The sequence below is a fragment of the Anser brachyrhynchus genome, assembly GCF_964034855.1.
Source record: "Anser brachyrhynchus genome assembly, chromosome: 17".
Lineage (NCBI taxonomy): Eukaryota > Metazoa > Chordata > Aves > Anseriformes > Anatidae > Anser > Anser brachyrhynchus.
Window position 1 is genome coordinate 5,880,041 of NC_137710.1, and position 20,168 is coordinate 5,900,208.

At 35.4% G+C, this 20,168-nt stretch overlaps 1 protein-coding gene across 2 annotated transcripts in view; it reads left to right on the forward strand.

Annotated features, from left to right (window-relative positions):
* The window catches only part of ADGRD1 (adhesion G protein-coupled receptor D1), a 157,566-nt gene that overhangs the window by 11,410 nt on the left and 125,988 nt on the right, over positions 1-20,168 (forward strand). For both annotated transcript variants that reach the window (XM_080559658.1, XM_080559659.1), the window contains 9 exons: positions 511-633; positions 6,328-6,507; positions 7,705-7,959; positions 11,138-11,202; positions 12,158-12,313; positions 14,994-15,053; positions 16,322-16,439; positions 17,384-17,494; positions 19,171-19,246. In XM_080559658.1, the coding sequence (XP_080415784.1) occupies positions 511-633; positions 6,328-6,507; positions 7,705-7,959; positions 11,138-11,202; positions 12,158-12,313; positions 14,994-15,053; positions 16,322-16,439; positions 17,384-17,494; positions 19,171-19,246 (1,144 nt within the window). The remainder of the gene's footprint in view (positions 1-510; positions 634-6,327; positions 6,508-7,704; positions 7,960-11,137; positions 11,203-12,157; positions 12,314-14,993; positions 15,054-16,321; positions 16,440-17,383; positions 17,495-19,170; positions 19,247-20,168) is intronic.

Sequence of the window (20,168 nt, forward strand, 5' to 3'; positions counted from 1 at the left end):
TTTATTGAAATATTTTTTTAAGTAAAATTGGATTTTATCACAAAATTTCATTTTCAAAGATGAAAAAAAACCTGTTTTCTTACATTTTTAAATAAATGATTTCTTGACCAACTCTACTTAACAACAAGCCAGAAGTACTTGTATGATGTGTCCAGAGTTCAGAAGTCTGGAAAGTGTATGGTTTGTTCAGACTACATTGAAATAATGATTTTTAGTTTCTGTTTTGCGTATATGGGTTCTATTAAGAAGTTTTAGTTAAGGAAGAATGTGGGGGAGGCACACAAATATAATTTTTTAAAAACCTTAAATGAAAGAAATATCTGTATGATTATTTTTTTTATTAAAAAAAAACCAAACACAACTACCAAGCAAACAAACAAAAACCCAAACAACTAAATAAGAAAACCTGTAGTTGAGATAAGATAAGCAAGTGTCTGAGTCTGTTAAAATCACATTTCCAGCAAGTTTTAAGTTACATAAATGTTAAATTATATTTTGCTTTTCCTTTAGATATTGTAGAAGGAATGGTGAACAAAGGAATTTATGTTCGTGAAAAGAAAGGAGTTACCTTTCTCTTCTTTGGAAGCTATCAAAATTCATGCATTAGTAACCCAGAAGTCTGTGGACCTGAAGGTTAGTAAACTAATTAATTAATATTTGCTTTTCTTTCTCTGTCAAATTATATAATTCAATAATCATAGGTTCTTTCCAAATTGAAATGAACTCTAAAATTCTAGCTTGATGCTTTTATATTGCCTTAAAAAACAATTGAGTGCTGATTGCTGAAAATGTAGTATTTTCTAACTGCAATGTGGATTATAACTAATCACCAACTACTCAGATCAATGATGTACAGTATAATTAATTCAGACAAAACCAGAAATAAGCTTACAGTGCCTGAAATCTTTCATCTGTTACCAAGATTAATGGTGCTACAAAATATGCAGTGTGACAAACAGGTAAGTCGTCCTGCAGTTTTGAAATTTGGGAGTTTGGGAGACTATGTTTACACTGTGGCATCTGGGCAGGAATGCTTTTTTTCAAACTTATCTTTGGAGACTATATATATATATATATATATATATTTTTTTTTAAATCTCAGGTGTCTTGGAATCCATTTGCATAAATCTCTTTTCCAGATGCATAAATCTCCCTTTTTTTTTTTTTTCCTCTTCCCTTTCTTCTTGGGCACAGGCCACAAAATGACATGTATAATAAGGGTGCACAGGTTTGACAACATGATGATTACAGAAGATTAATATTGTATGTGCAAAACAAGTGTAATACCAGTCACTATCACAATGCATGCACTCGAGACTTAAAATGTAGACGTAGAAGGGTTAGTGGAAAATGGTGGTTTTCTATATGTAACCTCCAGAAGTCCCTAAGATTTAGCAATATTATTAACATTGAATTTGCTTGCTTTTACTGGTTTTAGGCCATTCGTCAGGCTGGTAACATTACTTGATATCGGATTTATTTATTTATTTTTTTAAAGACATGCATTAATTTTTTAAGAAAGAAGAAACTTGGAGTGCAGATGGTGCACAACTATTACCTGAGAGTATTAGAAAAGGTAATTCAGTATCCCACAGCAGGCATATCTTCTGATACATACAGTATCTTTTCATATATTCTTCATACTGCCAGGAAGTAAAAATCATCAATAATTTGTATTATTTCTACATCCATAGTATAACATAATAATGCAAATAATTTATTTTGACAGTACTAGGTAATTCCCCCTATCTCACAAAAAAAGAACATTAAAAACATAAAACATTGAAATGTTCAACAGATAAAATGTGAAGAAATATAGATAGTGAATACTTAACCATTATAGCAGGTAAAAAAAAAAAAGCCAACACCCTTTTATCTAAAGGAGGTATCTGTTTTTCTCTGTATCAACTAAACGTGATGATGGTCTCTAATTTTATTTGAGCATACTGTTGCTTAAATATATTTTGATGTCCATTTGTTGCATTTGTGTGGATTTGGTGTTAAGTACGCTTAGAAGGGAATGCTTTCTGAGATGATCTTGGGATCTTTCCAGATGAAGTATTACAATCTAAATATTTAATGAAACAAAAATCCCAATAGTTTTTTCTAGCATAAATTTAATAACATTTCAGAACTCTTGTTCTGACTTGAGAAAACACATTTTTCTTGTTTTTGAAATGTTGAAACCTTCCCCTCCCCCTTCTTTCTCAAGTACTTTTTAGATAATAGTTTTCTCTGAGCAGCTTTGGGCTCATTAAATTGGCATTGTTAACCAAAAGAAACATTTGTGAAAGATGCAAGAAAAGGTTCTCTTAATCATTAGTTTGAATACAGTACAAAATATAATAAAGAGCTCTGCAACATACAGAGGACACCTTCTTGACGGGCTTTCCTACCCACATACAATTCCTTCTTCCTTGAACCTTTCAGCATAATGAGAAGTTTCTTTAGTGTTTGTTCTGTTAGCACCTCATGAAATTACTCGAGCATCATAAAGCACAGTGAATATGGAAGAAGCTAGGGAGATGGAAGTAGCCCACCATTAAGCTTTTTGCTCTTAGTCCTTAGCTATGTAACCTGTGACATAGAAATACAAATATTCTGCAAAAGTAATATTTTATAACTGTAAGACAGGTTTCCTGTTGATTTGAACAGAAATTGGGTATCTGAATTCCTCGGTTGGTTTTGAAATACCTTAGCTTTTTACCTCTTAGATAGCTCTGTGAACACAAAACTTGTTTCTGATAACTAGAAGGTTTAATGAAGCTTGGAAATCTGGGCCATATATGTGAGAAGACCTATGCTCCCTCTTAAAAGTTGTCAGGGACTGAATTTTATTTTGTGTGCAATTCTAAAGACCACAGTTTAAATAAAGAAACTTATTTGATTCTTCTAATGCCAGGCTTTAAGTTTATTGTGAAGAACCATAGAACAGTCTGCCCTAGGAGGCTCAAGTTCCCAAACTGGTTAACTGGGAAGTCTCAGATCTTCGCATCTCCCTTGGTACAGACCAATAACAGGAACAATAATGTCAATTATCTTTAACAATTATGTTCCTTAATGTCCTATTGGAAACACTTATTGCTGTATTATGGATAAGTACTATAATTAAAAATAAGAGATGTCGTCAATAGAATAGTTTTTGTATATGTAGTCTGTAGTTTTTTTTTTTCTTTGCTTGTTTGCTATTAATGAGAGATTATTCAGAGAAGCAATAACAGCACATAAAATTTGAAGTACCTTTCTTAATGATGAACGCAATTCTCTTTGACTTGAAGACACCTTCAAAGGTTTAGTCATCAGGTGCAGTCATGCATATTATTGCAAATAAGTCTGCAGCATATTTTTAGTTATAAGTTTTAAGTTCCCCTTCTTGCTCTTTTATGACTATATATTTTTAGTTTTTCTTCTCTAAAGCTAAGAACAGGGCTTAACTGCTCAAGATTCATATAAGCATCTGGTGACACAAAACTTAATATGTTTAACCCAAAATGATTTATTTCTGTCAAGCTATCTGGGAAAAAAACTGCTTTTCTAAATTTCAGTGGAGTTTTTATTGTGTGCCTTACTCAGTCTTTAAGTTTTGGTATTTCATGAGGTGATAGAGTGCACATAAGAAGGATTTAGATTCACAGTCTTTTCATGGCTACATGATGATCAGTGGCTACAGGGTAGTCCAATAGGATCGACAGTCAAAGATGGGGGAAACAAACTCCAGTGCAGACATACAGTAGAACTTGGTCTCTCTACATCATTTAAACTTCAGCTCTGCAGTCTCTAAAGATGGGATAACAACACTTCCACAGAAGTTTTGTGAAGATAGCTGGGAGAGGATCATGAGACACTTGGTCGAAGGAATCACATCAATAGCAATAACTGCTTGACATGATCAGCCTTGGTGGCCCTTTCACCAGGGTGTTGAAGAATTGTATGTAGATGCAAGGGAAATGCATAGCTTTCTGGAAAGGGGGTTGGATTAGCGTTTCAACCTATTACTTGTTTGCTAAAGACACTGAAACATGAACATGGGCCGATGAGGATATTGTGACTTGCTTACAGCAAACATCAAATTCTTCAGTTGGGAATTCACAGCATTTATAGATTTAAAACCATATACATTGAGATCTAACAAACTGAGACTGTTGATGTTCATATACTGATTGATTTCTAAGAGGCTAATGATAATTGATTAACCTTTCCATGGTGGTTATTTTATCATGCATAAAGCATTTAGGGAATGCTGTATAGCTCATATAAATTAATGGGTGCTGCCATGAGAATAAACAGGAAGATCAGTTAGGAGTTACTCCGTAGTTAAATTATTATATTATTGCAGGATAAATTTTTAACTTTTCTGCTAACTTAATGTGACAAAAAATATGTGAAATGGAATAAAAAATTATGTTCAGGAGTGCAGTGAGGGGGAATATTTCTGGTGATTCTATTGATTTATGTGAGACTTTTAGATCTTTGATCAGAGAACTGTGAAACAAAACAAAACAAAACAAAAACCAACAATCAAACAAACTATGGTTTTAACAAGAAATAGACATAATAATTTGAGGACTTCATTAGCCTGTGCTGGGCTAACTGATAGTAAATTAGCAAAGTTCATATTGTTTGGGCAACCTGCAGGTATTGGTCACTATAAAAACATCCAGACATGTTAGACTACATCAGACTACATTTCAAAAGAGCCCAGTCAGCAGGTTAAGAGCAGTGGCTGACAGGTCAAGTAAGTCCATCAGAGGCCTATGTAGATAACTTAGGGTGCTAGACCATATGACATGGGAGGGAAGTCTAGGGCTTTAATATTCACCATGAAGCAAAGAGAATGCTGAGGGCTGTCTTCAACTACCTGATGAGTGGTTATAGAAATAGTTGGTGTCGAACAGTCTTGGAGGTGCACTAAGTTTTGAAATAACTAACTTGAGCATCATAAAGCAGAGTTATGATTATGAGAGTGTGAGAGGCAATACAGACAAGTTGTAGCACAGGGAATTCTGATACGATCTAAGGAAAAAGCTCTTTGCAGTGCCAGCAGCCAAGCATGGGGACGGTTTGCATAGAGAGGCTATGTAACCTTCACCTGTAGAGATGTTTGAAAATCATCTGAGCTCTGATGTTGACCCTGCTATAAGCAAGCAGTTTAGACTGTGATCTCCTGGGTTGTTTCCAAATTTTGAATCTTTCTGGCAAAACCTCTTCCACTTGTGTACTTCATATCTTTTTTTCAACCTGCTTTGAACTCAGGTTTAATTCTTAGCACTTAGCACTATAAATTCTGAGATGAACACTTTTAGGAGCTACTTAGTCAAGCCATTTTCTTTGTAATTGCATTTAGCTGTAGAACCTCAACAGCAGAGCGAGTAACAACTTCTGAAGTGCGAGGGATATTTAATTTGCTACTTACGTTTCTGTTGAGCCCTTTGAGATAACCTTTATTAAGGAAACAGAAATCTTTAGAGAAATATTTCTTCACTAGTGCGCAATCTGAAGAGCTCTTCAGTTTTTAGAATACAACAGTAAAATGGCGGATTTAGCAGAATTATTTGTGAACAAAGCTGATTGTGTGCACTTGCAGGATTGCACTTGCATTTTAGAGAGGTATTCTTTGTCGCTGTGTAGGTGAGAATCTTGCAGCTGTGCCTGTGGCTCTGCATGTGTTGGTATACTTTTCTTCTACATTGTTTCTTCGCTTTCAGCAATTACTGGAGGACTGAAGTGTGAAAGACAGGTAATAACATTTTAAGAATAATTAAAGTGTAATCAGGAATGAATGCTACTCAGTAAGCACGGGTATGCTGGCAGCCAGTAGCTTGGAAATAGTCAATGTACTGCTTCTTGCTCTACGGGCATGTGGTATCCATCACAGAAAGTTATAGGTGCTGGGTGAGAAAGTGGAGATGAGATCAATGTGTTCTGAAATAAACAACAGTCACAGGAAGGAAAGGGGATCATAGCAAGGGTGAGAAGGGTAAGGAGACTGGAGAGAGAGGCATAGGGAATAGAAGCATAAATCTGTGAGAGAAAAAGACTTCATTACTGCTGGTGCTCAAGGAGCTTTAGTTTTAACTGAGAGAAGCTATCCAGGAAGAGATGATTGCTATTCTGTCTTGGGTACATGCATGTGATGCAAAAGCAAGGAATAGATGTTTATTTGGTTTATACTATTAGAGCATTTTTCATTCAAAAAATGCAATCCTTTTTTATGCTAGCAGAGGATTTGTCCTCAAAAACATTCCCACTCTCTGCATTTTACAATATTAGAAGCTTTCAGTTACATTTGTTTTTCATTAAAAATTGCCTCTTACTTGCTTCCATCAGGAGTAACATTTTCCTTTTTCTGGAAGACTCAAGACCAGCAGGCTAAGTTTCCCCCTGCCTCCGGTGGACAAGTAATTTCCAGTGGTTTCAAAATCTGTTCAAATGAAGGTGAAGGTTCCGTAGAATTTTACACACGTGGGAATGCAATGATGAAGTGGAAAGCAAGCTTTAGTCCACCAGGTAAATTTTTTTTTTCTTCATCCATTTCTTTGTTATATTTTACATTGTTCTTGCAGAGAGATGTAATGGTAAGAGCACATCTTCAGGAAAGAGAAGTAGGTATATAAAGATACCTACAGATTTCTGTGCTTAAGAGTTCTCTTGATGGGGGGGAGGGAGAGAGAAAATATGATCAGAAAACTCAGTGATACTGTACTACAGAACATTTGCTGTTCAGCAACAGTACATGGACCTGACTTCCATTTTTCTGAAGCAGAGTTCTTATTGACATCAATATATTAATGGGTGCTTAGAAGGAAACAGCTGGGTGAGGAATGCAGGTTAATCCTTAGGAGTTCTCCATATATTCTAAAACTGGATATGTGTGCAGGCCTCCACTGCATCCTAAATAAAGACTTTATTTGGTAACTATCTAACTGGGTGCTGTGTGCTTTGGTCATTTCATTAGCTGTTGAGTATCAAATTTTGCATGTCATGGCATGGTATCAATAAGCATTTTGGGATATCACATATTGTACTGCTTCTATCTAAACTATTGTTGGGAATGGTATTACCTAGCGACTGAAAAAAAATCTGGACTTCTAGTAATGCTAGAGACATTCACTAAGTCTTTTCTTGCCTTAATTTAACAGTCTGCAGACTGGGAATATAGGACTTTCTCACCTCATAGTAGCAAAGTCTTATAAAGTATAATAAATCAGTTTAGAAATCCAGTTTTAAGAGAAAAACTGTTAAATGGTATAAATAATTTGCATATTTGTGGATTATTCAATCCAAATAAAAATTAATATTATGTTTTCAGCCTTTGAAGTGTAACAAAGAAACTGGCAGCTTTTAATTAGCCTATTTTCCTGTTCTTTCATTCTTGCAGTCTTTATGGAGCTCTTGCTGAATTGTACTTTGAGACAGTATTGAAGAGAGTTCAAGTCTTGGCCAATAGTACTCACCAAATGTAATTTATGGAACTGCAGTGAGCCCAAGTAAGAGTTCAGACAAAAGCTAAGAGGCATTCTGCCAAAGTATGGGCTTCCCCATGTGTATAAAGATTAATATACATGACATCAGCATTCCATAATTCGCTCTTAGCACTTACTATATAGCTCTATAGCATAGCCCAAGTCAGCAAAAACTTCTTGAATAGGAGAGACACTAAATGAAAATGATTCATAGATTTTACCGTGACTTAATGTTTTGCAGGTCCTTATTGGACTCATATTCTCTTCACTTGGAAATCAAGAGAAGGACTGAAAGTCTATGTCAATGGAACTCTAAACACATCTGATCCAGAAGGGAAAGTTTTCTATGATTACGGGGACCCCAAGGCAAATCTGCTGACTGGGACAGAGGGGGATCAAACTAAGCGCTATGTGAATGGGGCATTTGATGAATTCATTATATGGGAAAGGGCACTCACCCCCAATGAAATTGAGCAGTACTTTACAGCTGCTGTTGGTGAGTATATACATTGTTGTAGTCAAAGGTTGTCTTTTGCAAAAGTTGACTTAAAAATGTTTAGTGTGTAGGATTTGTATTTTTTTTTCATCTTCCAGCCATTGAAAGTAGTTTGTAGAGGCAGAAAAATGCAGATATTAAAGTCATTGAAACATTCAGCTGTCTTTGAATATGCAGTCTTTTCATCTGGGCTTCTAGCTCCTTTAAAATGTCGATATATATAAATAAAATAAAATTACCGAGACCAGAAGTATACAACCATTGTTAGGTCCCCTAAGATCAAGTGAAGAAGAGCAATAATTAGACTTGAGGCAGAACAGTATTAAGAAATATCAACCACAGTTTTCTAACACTCTGGTTATTGTGTAACTTTAGAGGCAAGTCACTTAGTGATTCCAGCAGATGTGGATAACAATGCTTATCCCACCAGTTCCTGAAGCAATAAAGATTTAATAACTAATGTGTATTTGTGAACTGAAAAGAAAGATATCAGTTGAAACATAATACACACAGAAGAAAATCAGGATTTGAACAAAGATTTAGAAGACAGTGGCCAGTAATCTGTCAGGCATGCTATGGATATTTATTATAAACTTTTCAGTACAAGAAAGGCTGTTGCTCTTAAGTGTTTGAGTGTGAGTAACAATTAGAAAACATCTATCTGAGTAATAAAGCTACGGGGCATCTGGAACATTTGTCTTCACTGGCAGTTTCCCTGCTTTCACTTATTCTTACTGGGTTACTGAGAGCTAAAGCAGTTATACCCATCACTCTTGTGCTTTTAAGCACATGGGAAGCATTTTCACAATGAAAACTCTGAATAACACAGCTGATGCAAACCTGGAAATAAGAATGAATGCATTTGTAACATCCAGGTTTGATTATAGCGATCAAATTAAATACAAAATGTATTAGAAAAATATAAGTAGTTTAAGTAGAATTGAAACCACTGAAAAGGAAACCCTTCATTTAATATGTAATGAAGCAGCCTATTTGCTTTGCAACACAAATGATAGAAATCAAGTTTTTTTGTTTTACAATGTGATTCTTATGAATGTCTTCAAACATTCGGAGAGAATTTATCTGATATGGGAAAGTATAAATTTTTTATTCTATGTTGAAAATCCTACCTTCACTCTAAAAAGTAATGAAGGCATCACAGAAAGGTCTTTCCAGGAATGCAAATGCTGTTCTGGATGTAAGTTTCCATTCCTCTATATTTCACTTTGGAAAAGGGCAGTTCAGTCTTACTGAATATAGTTCAGAATATATAGTTGCTTCTGTTAATGCTAATAACTAAACTTTCTAAGACCGCAGTAACAGTTTGTCCCTTTGATTCTTCTGAAGTCTAAATTTTTGGGATGCAATGCAGAATTTTATAGTACTCTTCCTCTCCATTCTTGTTGATTTTTGGAAAGCTACATAGCAGACTCCCTGATTTCTACATTGAAATGTTCCTGCTGTTCTACGAGTTCAACACAATTTGCATTTTTATTTTTATTTTTAAACCTTGGTTCAAAGGTCTTCAGGGTCATGAAGAACTGTGAGTTTTCAGTGAAAAACTTAAAATTTCTTACATCTAAATTGAAAGAAAAGCTTGATGAGTTTGATTTATTTTTTTTGTACTCTAATAGTACTGACTTCTTGCTGTTTCTCTCAAAACAGTGGACTGATTAGATTTTTTTTGGTTTAATTTCCAATTTGAATTAACTATGAAGCTAGGGCACTCTCAGAGGAAGTAATGGATATTACGATACAAATCAACACAGTAAACCAAACCTTGGTATCTATCGACCTTGTAGAACTTAAAGCAGGGATGAAGCTGAGCTAACGTTGTCTAACATAAGAAACTTAATAGGACAGCCTGTTCCTTAACAGAATGAATAATCATGTTACATTTGGATCCATGAAAATAATGTGTCCAATATATGCTGCTGCTGTTTGATTGTGCTGAAATACCATACTCCTGGGCAAACATAAATTCTTGGGAAGACATAGATTAGAAGAAAATTTTATTTCTTTATCACAAATGACCCATAAATCCCCTTGCACAAAAAGGAATCAATATTTTTAAAATGGAGTAGCTGGAAACCATCCCAAAATGAGTTTATTCTTTCTGTCTCAACAAATCATTTATGACATGCTTATATGGTAATTTTCAGTGGGTATAATGCTAAGGGGTGCTAAGGGGATATTCATCAGTTAAGCCCATCTGATTAACAGCAACCTTGCTGTGACTTCAGATCAACTTCAAAACACGTGATAGAGACATTATCCACAATTTTCTTCTATTACTACTGAAAACTGTTTTGACTCCTTGACCCTTGTTATTTTATTATTTTTTTATTTTTTTGTGGAAAACTAAAATGCCACATTAGGTTTAATATGCTACCATTTTTACCACTCTTGTTCTTTTATTTGACTGATACCTCTGTTTTAATGAAAGCGACGGAAATATTTGGCTTTCATTTTTTCTCACTGATTTCTTTTTTTTTTATGCAGAAGTCTTTCTGAACTTGTCTGTATGTGCATGATTTTATTTGACACTCAAGCACTTTATATTCAAGATATAAATAATTATTTAAACAAATTAGCATCTATCTGGGCACCATAGCTGATGCTTGAGTCTCATTTTTTTCTGATGTCTGAGTCTTCCTAGTCCCTTTTCTAAAGAATTTATCATATACACATAATACAGCAAGGGGATATATGAACTTGTCAGAAGTGCCTACAGATTGCTATTTAGTCCTGATAAGACATAGCAAATTTTTTGGATTTTTTAGCCCCTAAATACTTTGCCATAGCGGTGGGAGAGGAACTAGAGAAGAAAGATGGATGACAAAGTTTTAATCTTTCAGTTGTCTTTTTTTTTTTTTTAAATTGAGATAAAACACTTGAAACTTCCTGTTCGCAAAGAAAGATTTAATTTTAAGTGTTTAAGAATTAGACTAAATTACATTCTTATCTGTATAAAGATGTGGATATAAAATTGATGAGAGAAACAGTACATGAAACTGTTTAAACAAGACTATGTAGCTCTAGTGCTGTAAATAAATAAACTGCACAGAACAGCAAATATAATGCTTTAAGTTAGAACTGCTTGAAACTGCAGTGGGAATATATATATACATACATACACACACATTTTTAAACTCATTTCTGTATGTATTTTCCCTAGGTGTGCAAGTTTTGCTTTCTTCAACACTTCCGTGGTCTATGATGACAACTACTGCAAAACCTTTGGTAGGACAGTCCACGTAACTCTTTTCTATAGTATTAGAATTTGTTACATATTACAGAATTACAGATCCTCTCCATTTTACTATTTTCATTAATGGCACTTATTTTAGTACATTGTTAGCATTTGCAGCCCCTATTGGAAGATGGGAGAACTCTCCTTAATTGTAGGACAGATAATGGGAATTCACTGTTAAATAAAAATAATTTCTGTACTAAAAAAAAAAAAGTAGAAACTTCTGAAGTATTTCACTGAGTTCTGAAGAAAGAGCAAATTCAAAAAAGTTTAGATAACTTTTCTTATTTCCTCTAAAAATTAGAAGAAATTGCCCACCACAATAACAAAGCTAGTTTCCATTTCTTTACAACGTGCTTAATGAAAAAGATTTAAACAAAACTTATTTATCATATGCAGTCTCTATACAATTAGCTGTAGTAAGACTACATGCAATTGGTTGTTCCAGGGTATTTTTACTTTCTTGCGATCTGAAATGTCAAATTTCTATTAGTTTTCTTCTTGTTCACAGAAACCGTATCAGATAGGACCTGAGTTGCTAATGAACAAATGAAGCTGTGCATGTATATTCTGACACTTCTGTCTATCCGTTCATGTGCTTTCCTTTTTCCCTTAGTTTACGTAGCCTCCTGTGTGTAATCACAGCAGTTTGCTAAGCCTCAGACTACAGGAAAACAAACAAAAAGCAACAATACAGAAACAGTAAAGAAAAACCTTTCACACCCAGTGATACTGGGCTCTATGTTACGGGTTGGGAAGTGAACTGTTCCGCTTAGGCTTTATGGCCAGAGAAATGCTTACAATAAGTCTTGAGGTTGCGCTGCTTGGAAATACTAGTGATTCCAGGAGAACTAAAAACTGTCCTTTAGCTCCCTTTTGGGCTAACACCATAAGTAATGTCTGCTGTTTGGAATAAGTTCTGATGGTTTTATCTCTCTCCCTCAGCTGTCTACAAATGCCTATCATCCCATCATAACTAATCTGACTAAGGAGAGAGGGAACTTTCGCTCCCCCAACAGCATGCTGGACTACCTGGAAAATGTGTCATTCAGCTTGCCCAACAAATCCTTGTCAGAAAATACTGCTCTAAGCCTGACAGAGGTAAACTTCTTTTAAATCTGTGTGTAGAGCCAGATAACACTGAAACTTCTTCAGGAGCTAGAATATAGAATGCAACTTTGAAAGTTTTTGCTGATTGCAGAAAATACATATGAAAAAAGCAGTGGCTATTTAGGGAGTAGCAAACAGCAAGCTTCAACCAAAGAAAAGGTTCAAAGGTCACTAAAACAAATTAGTTCTTGAGGACCTTACATAATACTTAATTCTTATAAATATTTGTAACTATGACTGCACATTAAAATTATTAGTTAAGCAGAAAACATAGAAGGAGAAAATAATTTCTGATTGATTTTTTTTTCAACTATAAGTGTATTCAATTAATAATATATAATTCTGGGGAAAAAATAAATAAATCAGCATTTCTCTGCACAGCCCTGATGATTCAAAATGCAGCTGAGTATGACAGTCCCCTGTCAGGCACAAGGCATAAAGACACCGTAATCCAAGTAGTGACAGCAGCAAAATGGAGGCATGGTTGAACTAATGGCAAACCATTGCCATTAAAAAACTTTGGTTCCGGGAGCACTCTAGATGTGGCTGCATCACAGTCTGGTGCAGGGTAACCACCCAAGCGTATGCTTACAACTTAATATTTCAGATCCATACTTGTACTGGAAGGTTAAAATATTATCAGTTACTGCTGTCTGCCCAACTTTTATTTTCTCTTTAAAAGCTTTTATCTTTCCTGTAGTGAGCAAGCAGAGGGTAAGTTGTGCCTGTCCTCCTTTTGTAAAGTCATGCATCACTCTTGCTGGACTCTGAAACAGCAGGGCAGAGGCACGTGTCCCTCTCTGCCAGTTCTATACCGGAGGTGGAAAGCTATGGGAGAAGGCCTCTTTGTGGTGTAGGTATCTTCAGCATTTTTCAGTTAATGGCTTTATTTTGCACCAGGGATCCAGTCACAGCCAGGACTTCTGTGTAGTCATATCACAGATCTGAAAACTGGTTCATGGCAATATAAGGTCTAAAGCTTACCTCAGTGAATGTTATTTGTTGAGGCTAATACCAGCCCACCACCCCTCCTCTCTCCCTCTCCTTTCTCTCCCCAACAAAAAAAAAAAAAAAACAAAAAAAAAAGGAAGAAAAGAAAAAGCGTTTTCTGCAGTCTGAACTGCAGACAAGGGGGTCACTTTCTGATAACATAAAGTTGGCCTTCTGTAAAACGATGGACAGCTAATTCCCTGATTTCAGCAGGCTAGAAAGCTATTATTACAGTAATCAGCTGTGGCCTCACCAGTGATTGTCTCTTTAAGCCTGTGGGTAATACCGGGGTGACACAGATTATTTATTCTGAAAAAAAATATAAATAAATGCTTCTGAAAAATACATGGGCAGCATTTGATAGTTTGTGTTAAAGGCTTAGCATTTGCAAACTGTAAAGCTTGGATTTTGTGGATCACATTTTAATACGGAGCAAAAACCATTCTAAAAAGCTCTGATACATTGTTTCCTTTGTTTCACTGAAAATTTTATGTGGGCTCTAATTCGAAAATGGAACATCATCCTGTCATATATTGTACCTGTTTCCCACATCATTTCAGTTGCCATTTGGTTGTTCATTCATGCTATCTGCTGCTTTGTGTGCCATGAAAGTGATGTGCAGACAGAAAAACGGGACATGATTATCTTTAGCAAAGCTATTTTGGGAAATAAACACAAGAGTCCTGATCGTACATACAGACTCTGTCACTTGCCTGATTGATGGTTAGGCTTTGTATTGTCTGCAGCTAATTCCCTGAAAGACAAGCACGGAGCGCACATGCTATTTTCTGTACAGTTATCTCTCTACTGGTTGTCACATGCCTCATAGCACAAGAAAATTTGATTTAAGTGATATGCAATAAACTGTCTGATTACTGACACTCTTATAATGTGTTACTTCTGACAAATCTTACTTAGCATTCTGGTATAATTCTGCTCTGTCCAGCAGTTCCAGTCCTCCTGCTTTCCCTCCCTTCCCAGTGCCTACTTTTTGGGGGTAATTTTGGAGTGATGATGTGGCCTGGAAAGAGATACTTCCTGATGGGTTTTAAGATGTTTGAACAGAGATGTTTAAGCAGGAATGTGGATTTTTCTTTCAATTTTTTTTTTTTAATTTTATTTTTCATTTTCAATGTCTCCTTTCCTTCTCCTATTTGTCAGCAAGACTCATTAGGGCAGAGACTGTATTGTGCTGGGCATGAAAAACAGTGCCCACTGTGACCGATCTTGACCTCAAAAATAACCTCTATGTGCAAAAGTTAAGCACATAATAATAAAACAGAACAGGTGATGGGGCCCAGATTTATATGCAGTGCTGTTGAAATATCTAATCTTAGATGAAGAGGTAGTAATGTCATGTGAGTTTAGATAAACTAGGAGAATAAATTCTCTTTCCTCTAAGATGTAGTGTTGTCACTGCAGCTGTAGTATAACAATTGAACTTAGGGAGTTTCATAGCGATGTTACTTTTAATAAATAAACTATTAATTTAAACTATCACCGTTCAAAACATGATGAGAACATTTGCAGTAGGGGGTGACTCTGTGACTTGAATGAAAATTGGTTTTTCATCTTAAAATGAACCTGTGGAAATCCTAGCAGAGATGTGCCTTGCATGCCTACCAGAAGATGTAACTGAAGAAAAACAAAGCTATATTATTTGATTCTTTAATCTTTTTAGGCATTTTTAAAAGCCATTGAAGACTTTCTGCTGTTGCCCAACTGGCTCGAAATACCTGAGGTAAGACAAATGGGCTTTGATTTGTAGGTTAATTCAGGTGCATGACTTCACGTAGACAGTAATGAAATTGGTTACCTCTATTATTCTTTCTGCTACAGCTGGCAGTATGACTTATTTGCTTGTATGTCATTTCCATATTTGAAGTAAAGATCCACAGACAAAACAATTATGTTATTTTCTTTTATAATGTGTTTTTCAGGGCTACAGTAGGGGAACTGTGTCTGCTCCTGTTTCCACATATTTCAGAATGAATAAAATAACCTAAAACTGCATTTATAAAATAACAGATATTGTCAATAGTCAGTATTTAATCTATCCTGACCTAAATATAGGCTTTTCAGCACTGAACTTTCATAACTGTGTATTGGTTTTGTAGATGGACTTTTTTCAATATACATGAAATATGTAGTGGTGCTTACCTAGATTAGAGAAGTAAAACTTTGAGAGAGGTTACAACTGATATAGGGAAAAGCAACTTGTATCAGTGATCTTTTTCTTCAAGTCACCTGTCCAGCTTTGAGTGTGAAAAACTACTTGCATGAGGAATCCAGGAATTTGCTGAGAATTTTATTTGAATCTCAAGTTTCGTAAAAGAAATCTTTTAAAACAAGAGAAGAGGACAGGCTACTAATATAAATTAGGGTCTTATTGAATCCTAAAAATCTTAGATCTCATAGATGTCTAATAGATTTAAGCTCTTAGCCTAAAATCCTTAGTCATCTCTTGTATGAGTAGATCTCAAATCAAATAGGATTCTTCATTGAAACATGCATTCACTCTGAGGTTTTATGCATCAAGTTTTAGTGTTGAGGATTGTTTTCCATGGGACATATAAACACTTTAAACACAGCTTTATATTAGGGAATGTTTTTATAAAGATGAAAGAAAGTTGTGGCTATAAATGTATGTAAGATTATGTTTCAATGAGTGTCTGATACAGGTCTTTATATATTGCCATAATAATCTGTTCAGTTCTTGACATCGTTTTGCTCAGTCCTGAATATAATTGACTGCCAAATGCTGAAGGGAGCAGAGAGTCCTTTGGAGACACTCTATAAAACATAGTATTTTATAAGATCAGGCGCTGAAGGCATCAATTTATGTAACATTTAATCCACTATATGTGGAAAAGTTTATGGAGAAGTCACATTTGACTTTAGGCATTCAAACAATGAGTCACACAGGAATTTAGCATTGGCACCTTGGCATTTTGTGCTATGAAACACAGTCTCTTCTGTTGTAGAGCCTTCTCTTTCTTCTTCCCTCAGACTGCTCACATATTTGGAAGTTTAATTCAAACTATTGACAGTGTGATGGTGCATATGACACGCAATCTGGAAGAGAACACATTACCTCTAACTGTTGAGGGCACATCATCTGTGGCAGGTAGGATTTAGCAGAAATGTTCTCCCTCTCTCTCTGGACTATCTGTGTGTGTTGTAAACACTTCTGTGCATGCAGCCGCTTCTTTGGTAATGTGAAAGAAGAAATCAAAGCAAATTTTTTCTTTTGAATAAAAAACATTTCAGTTGCAGAAAGTCCAGAGGTAATCAGCTCTGACTGTACTTGAACTTTCTTGAGGTTATTTGAGGAAGGGGTTATCATACAAATTCTGTTAAATTAATCCAATAAAACTATATTAAAGGCATAGTAGAGCACAGACTATACTAGTAGGCAATTAAAGTTGTACCTAGAGCTCATACGCACTGCTTCGAACTTGCAGATATATGGATACTACAAAACTTTAATTTGGGAACAAGAGACTGCAAATGACAGGTCTAGTTTAAACCTTTCAGGATGTTTTTTCTTTTACTACTGTTTAGCATCCTAGCACTCTAATTTCATCTGTTTCAGGATGCTACAGGTAGCAAAGGTAATTGAACTGTTCTGGCATTCTGCTCTGCTTCACTGAGACCTGAGCAAGGGGGCAAATAACTTGAGCAGTCATCAGTACCATTAATCACTGAATGCATGCTTCCTAAGCTGTCTTGGACACTGGCATTCTCAAACATTGCACTGGAGGTCTGAAATAATGCCTTCAAATGTCAGTGGCAAAGGAAGAGTGTGTTTTTCTTGTCCTGTCAAGCTCAGTATTTGAGCATGGTTGAAGCGATCCATGGTATACTAACACTGTGTACAGCCTTTCCCTTCATAAAGAACTTGGGTAGAAAAGGCAGTTTTGTACTCAGGGAATTTATTCTATTTTTTTTCAAACAACTGGAGTTTTAAAGTCAAGACTTGTAATAGCTACTGGAAAAGCACAGTTACATAGTCAAGTAAGTTGTAAACGCTATTGATTTTATCATATTTTTGTTTGGGTTATCACACAGATTACACCTTGGCTAGAATGCATCCTCAGACTCTGAATTTGTCCCGTTATCGCTTTCCGTCTCGAGGACAGAGTTATATTTCCATTCCCAGTGAAGCTTTTCAAGAAAAAGGTAAGGAAAAATTTAAAGGAAGGAGCAGAAGCATGTAAGCAGGACATTGAAAAAGTTTTTCTTGAAAACAGTTTTTGGTTTGCCTTACTTTTCTAAATAGTGGATTTGATTGCTGTTGATCATACTGGCTCTAAGACAGCAGCAATTCTTCTGTCATATTAATGAATGATTAGTGTGGTAGAGTTCTTCATATTACTTAAATATTACTTTGTATTACTTTAATTCAACTTAAATAATGCACCTAGACTACAGATACTGCAGACATTTAATGCTGGCATCTTTTAACATTGGAGAAACCATCATTAAATAAATTATATCTAGTGATCCAAACTGGTAATTTTAAAGAAATTCTGTGGTATCAGATCAGGCATTACTTCTACCTCCATGAAAAATCAGTCTTAAAATGTTTTATAAAATTAAACCATAAAATGATAGGTTTAAGCAACAGTATCCAAACCTAAGCTAAAATTCTTGCTTATCTCAAAAGTTGGAAAAAATCAGAAGCTTTAGTCAAGATTTTAAAATCTCAAAGTCAATTATTTTAGATTCTTGAAAGATTGAAGGAACCTGTTTTTAAAGATATCTACCTGGATTCTCAGATCTTTGAAAATGAGGCCTAAACCACATAAAACTATATAAACTACAATCCACAGAATTCACACACCCAGAGACCTTTCCTCAGTCACTTCTGTTGAAGAAAGTTTCATATAGTGGAAAGTTAGCTGCAGATAGCCTGCAGTTGGAAATACTCTAATAATTACTGAACTATCTACCTGCTTTGTGATGACAGCTTTGTTTCTTTGCACTGGCAGGGGGCTCTAGTTGGAGACTTCACTGGAAATGCTCTGAAGCTTGAATAACTATAATTGCGAACCACTATGTAATGCTAAAAATAGCATGTGATAACTTTTTTCTTTTCCTTAAAAAGCTTCTTACCATGCTTATTTTATTTTCTTCGGCGCATTATCATGGCTGACATCCCAAAATGATCCAGCCTTTTAGCTGGAAAAAGGGTTAAATCTCTAAAACTCACTTCTGAACAAGTTTGACCTTCAGGCCACACTGCAACACTGTCCAAATGAAGTAACCTAAACATTCATTATTCCACCTTAGAGTTGACATTATAAATACTTGGAACCCAGCAAAAGGGATAACAAAGGACATCTGTGTGGCTGACACTTATAAAATACACATCTGTCTCTTCACTTAGATGCCAGAGACCCCATAAATACTTGGAATGAAGACAACAAGCAGGCAGCCGAAGCGGAAACTGGTTGCCTGTGTTTCAGTTTTGTAAATTGCCAGCCAATATAGGTAGTGGTTAAGTAGCCATGAGATTACTGTAGCTTCGAGATGTTGACTCTGGTATGTCATGCAGCCATTTCTAATGACTTGTAGGAGCTTTATAAATGATGACTGATTAACAACTTACTCATTCTGGAAGTACAGTTGCATAGGGCAGGCATCCTTCTATCTTAATGTCTCCTGTGCTGTACTGCAAGTTGTTCATACTTTTTCATTTATTTAAAAGAATAATCGGAATTCAGCTAAAGCAAAGACGTTGAAGTTTGCAGCAGTCAAGGCTCTTAATTGACACAGAATTTCAGGTCTAGGAGAGAAGTTTCTCTTGCTTACAATAATTGCTCTAAGGAATAACCCCTGTTTTCTTTTCACAGCTTGGATTACCATTGTCGGCCTATTTTACCATAACATGCACTATTTCTTTCATAAGATCAACCCTATGGATACCAAGTAAGTATCTCAGATCTCCCATGCTGTAACAACTTGTTTATTACGTTAGTAATATACCTTTATAGCAGTCATGTCATTATCAACTGTAAATAAATTATGAACCATAATCCTTATTCTGCAATATTGAGGACATGTAGTCATTAACTAGAGAGAGATTAAACCTTATGTTAGATGTTTTGTTTTATGCTGTAGTAAAATAGATTCTCATGGCGACATGTTTGTCTTTCCTTGTCTCCTTTTTCCTTTCATCAGATCTGGTATTAGAATTTCATAACTTTAATCTGTTTTATAAAAGGCGAATTACATCTTTTCTCCTGACACACATAAAGATAAAGTTTGCACTTAGATGAAACAAGAAAACATAACATCCCTCTGCAGATAAAATCTGAACCTATAAGATAATTTTACGACAGGAGACCAGGCAATGCTTAAAAGACCTTTGTTTTATATGTGGCACCAATGAAATCGTTAGCAGATAAGATAAAGTAAATGGAGACCTATATACCTCTTAGCTGGACAGTTCCCCGGGGAATTTAGAACTGCCATTCGTGTAAATCATTACACTTTCCTTTTAAGCTAGTATGACTTCATGTTTTTATTTGATCGACACTAAAGTATGTAGATTAGGTTACACTTTGTCTCAGTCTTTTCTATTCTGTGGCTTTTCATCATGTTACGTCTGACAGCAGAAGGCAAGATGCAGCATCTCAGCTGTCATGTACTTCAGGGATTACCTTCCTTTCTTGACATACAGATCCACAGAAGGTCATGAAAAATCATTTGTGAACTTCAGGGAATTCCTGGTTTATGACCAGATTGATCACACTGAGATAATGGCACAACTATTACTAAATAGCATTTTAAAATCGAATAGCAAGTTGAACTGTTGTTTTCTCTGCTCTCTCTCAAAAAAAGGGCACTT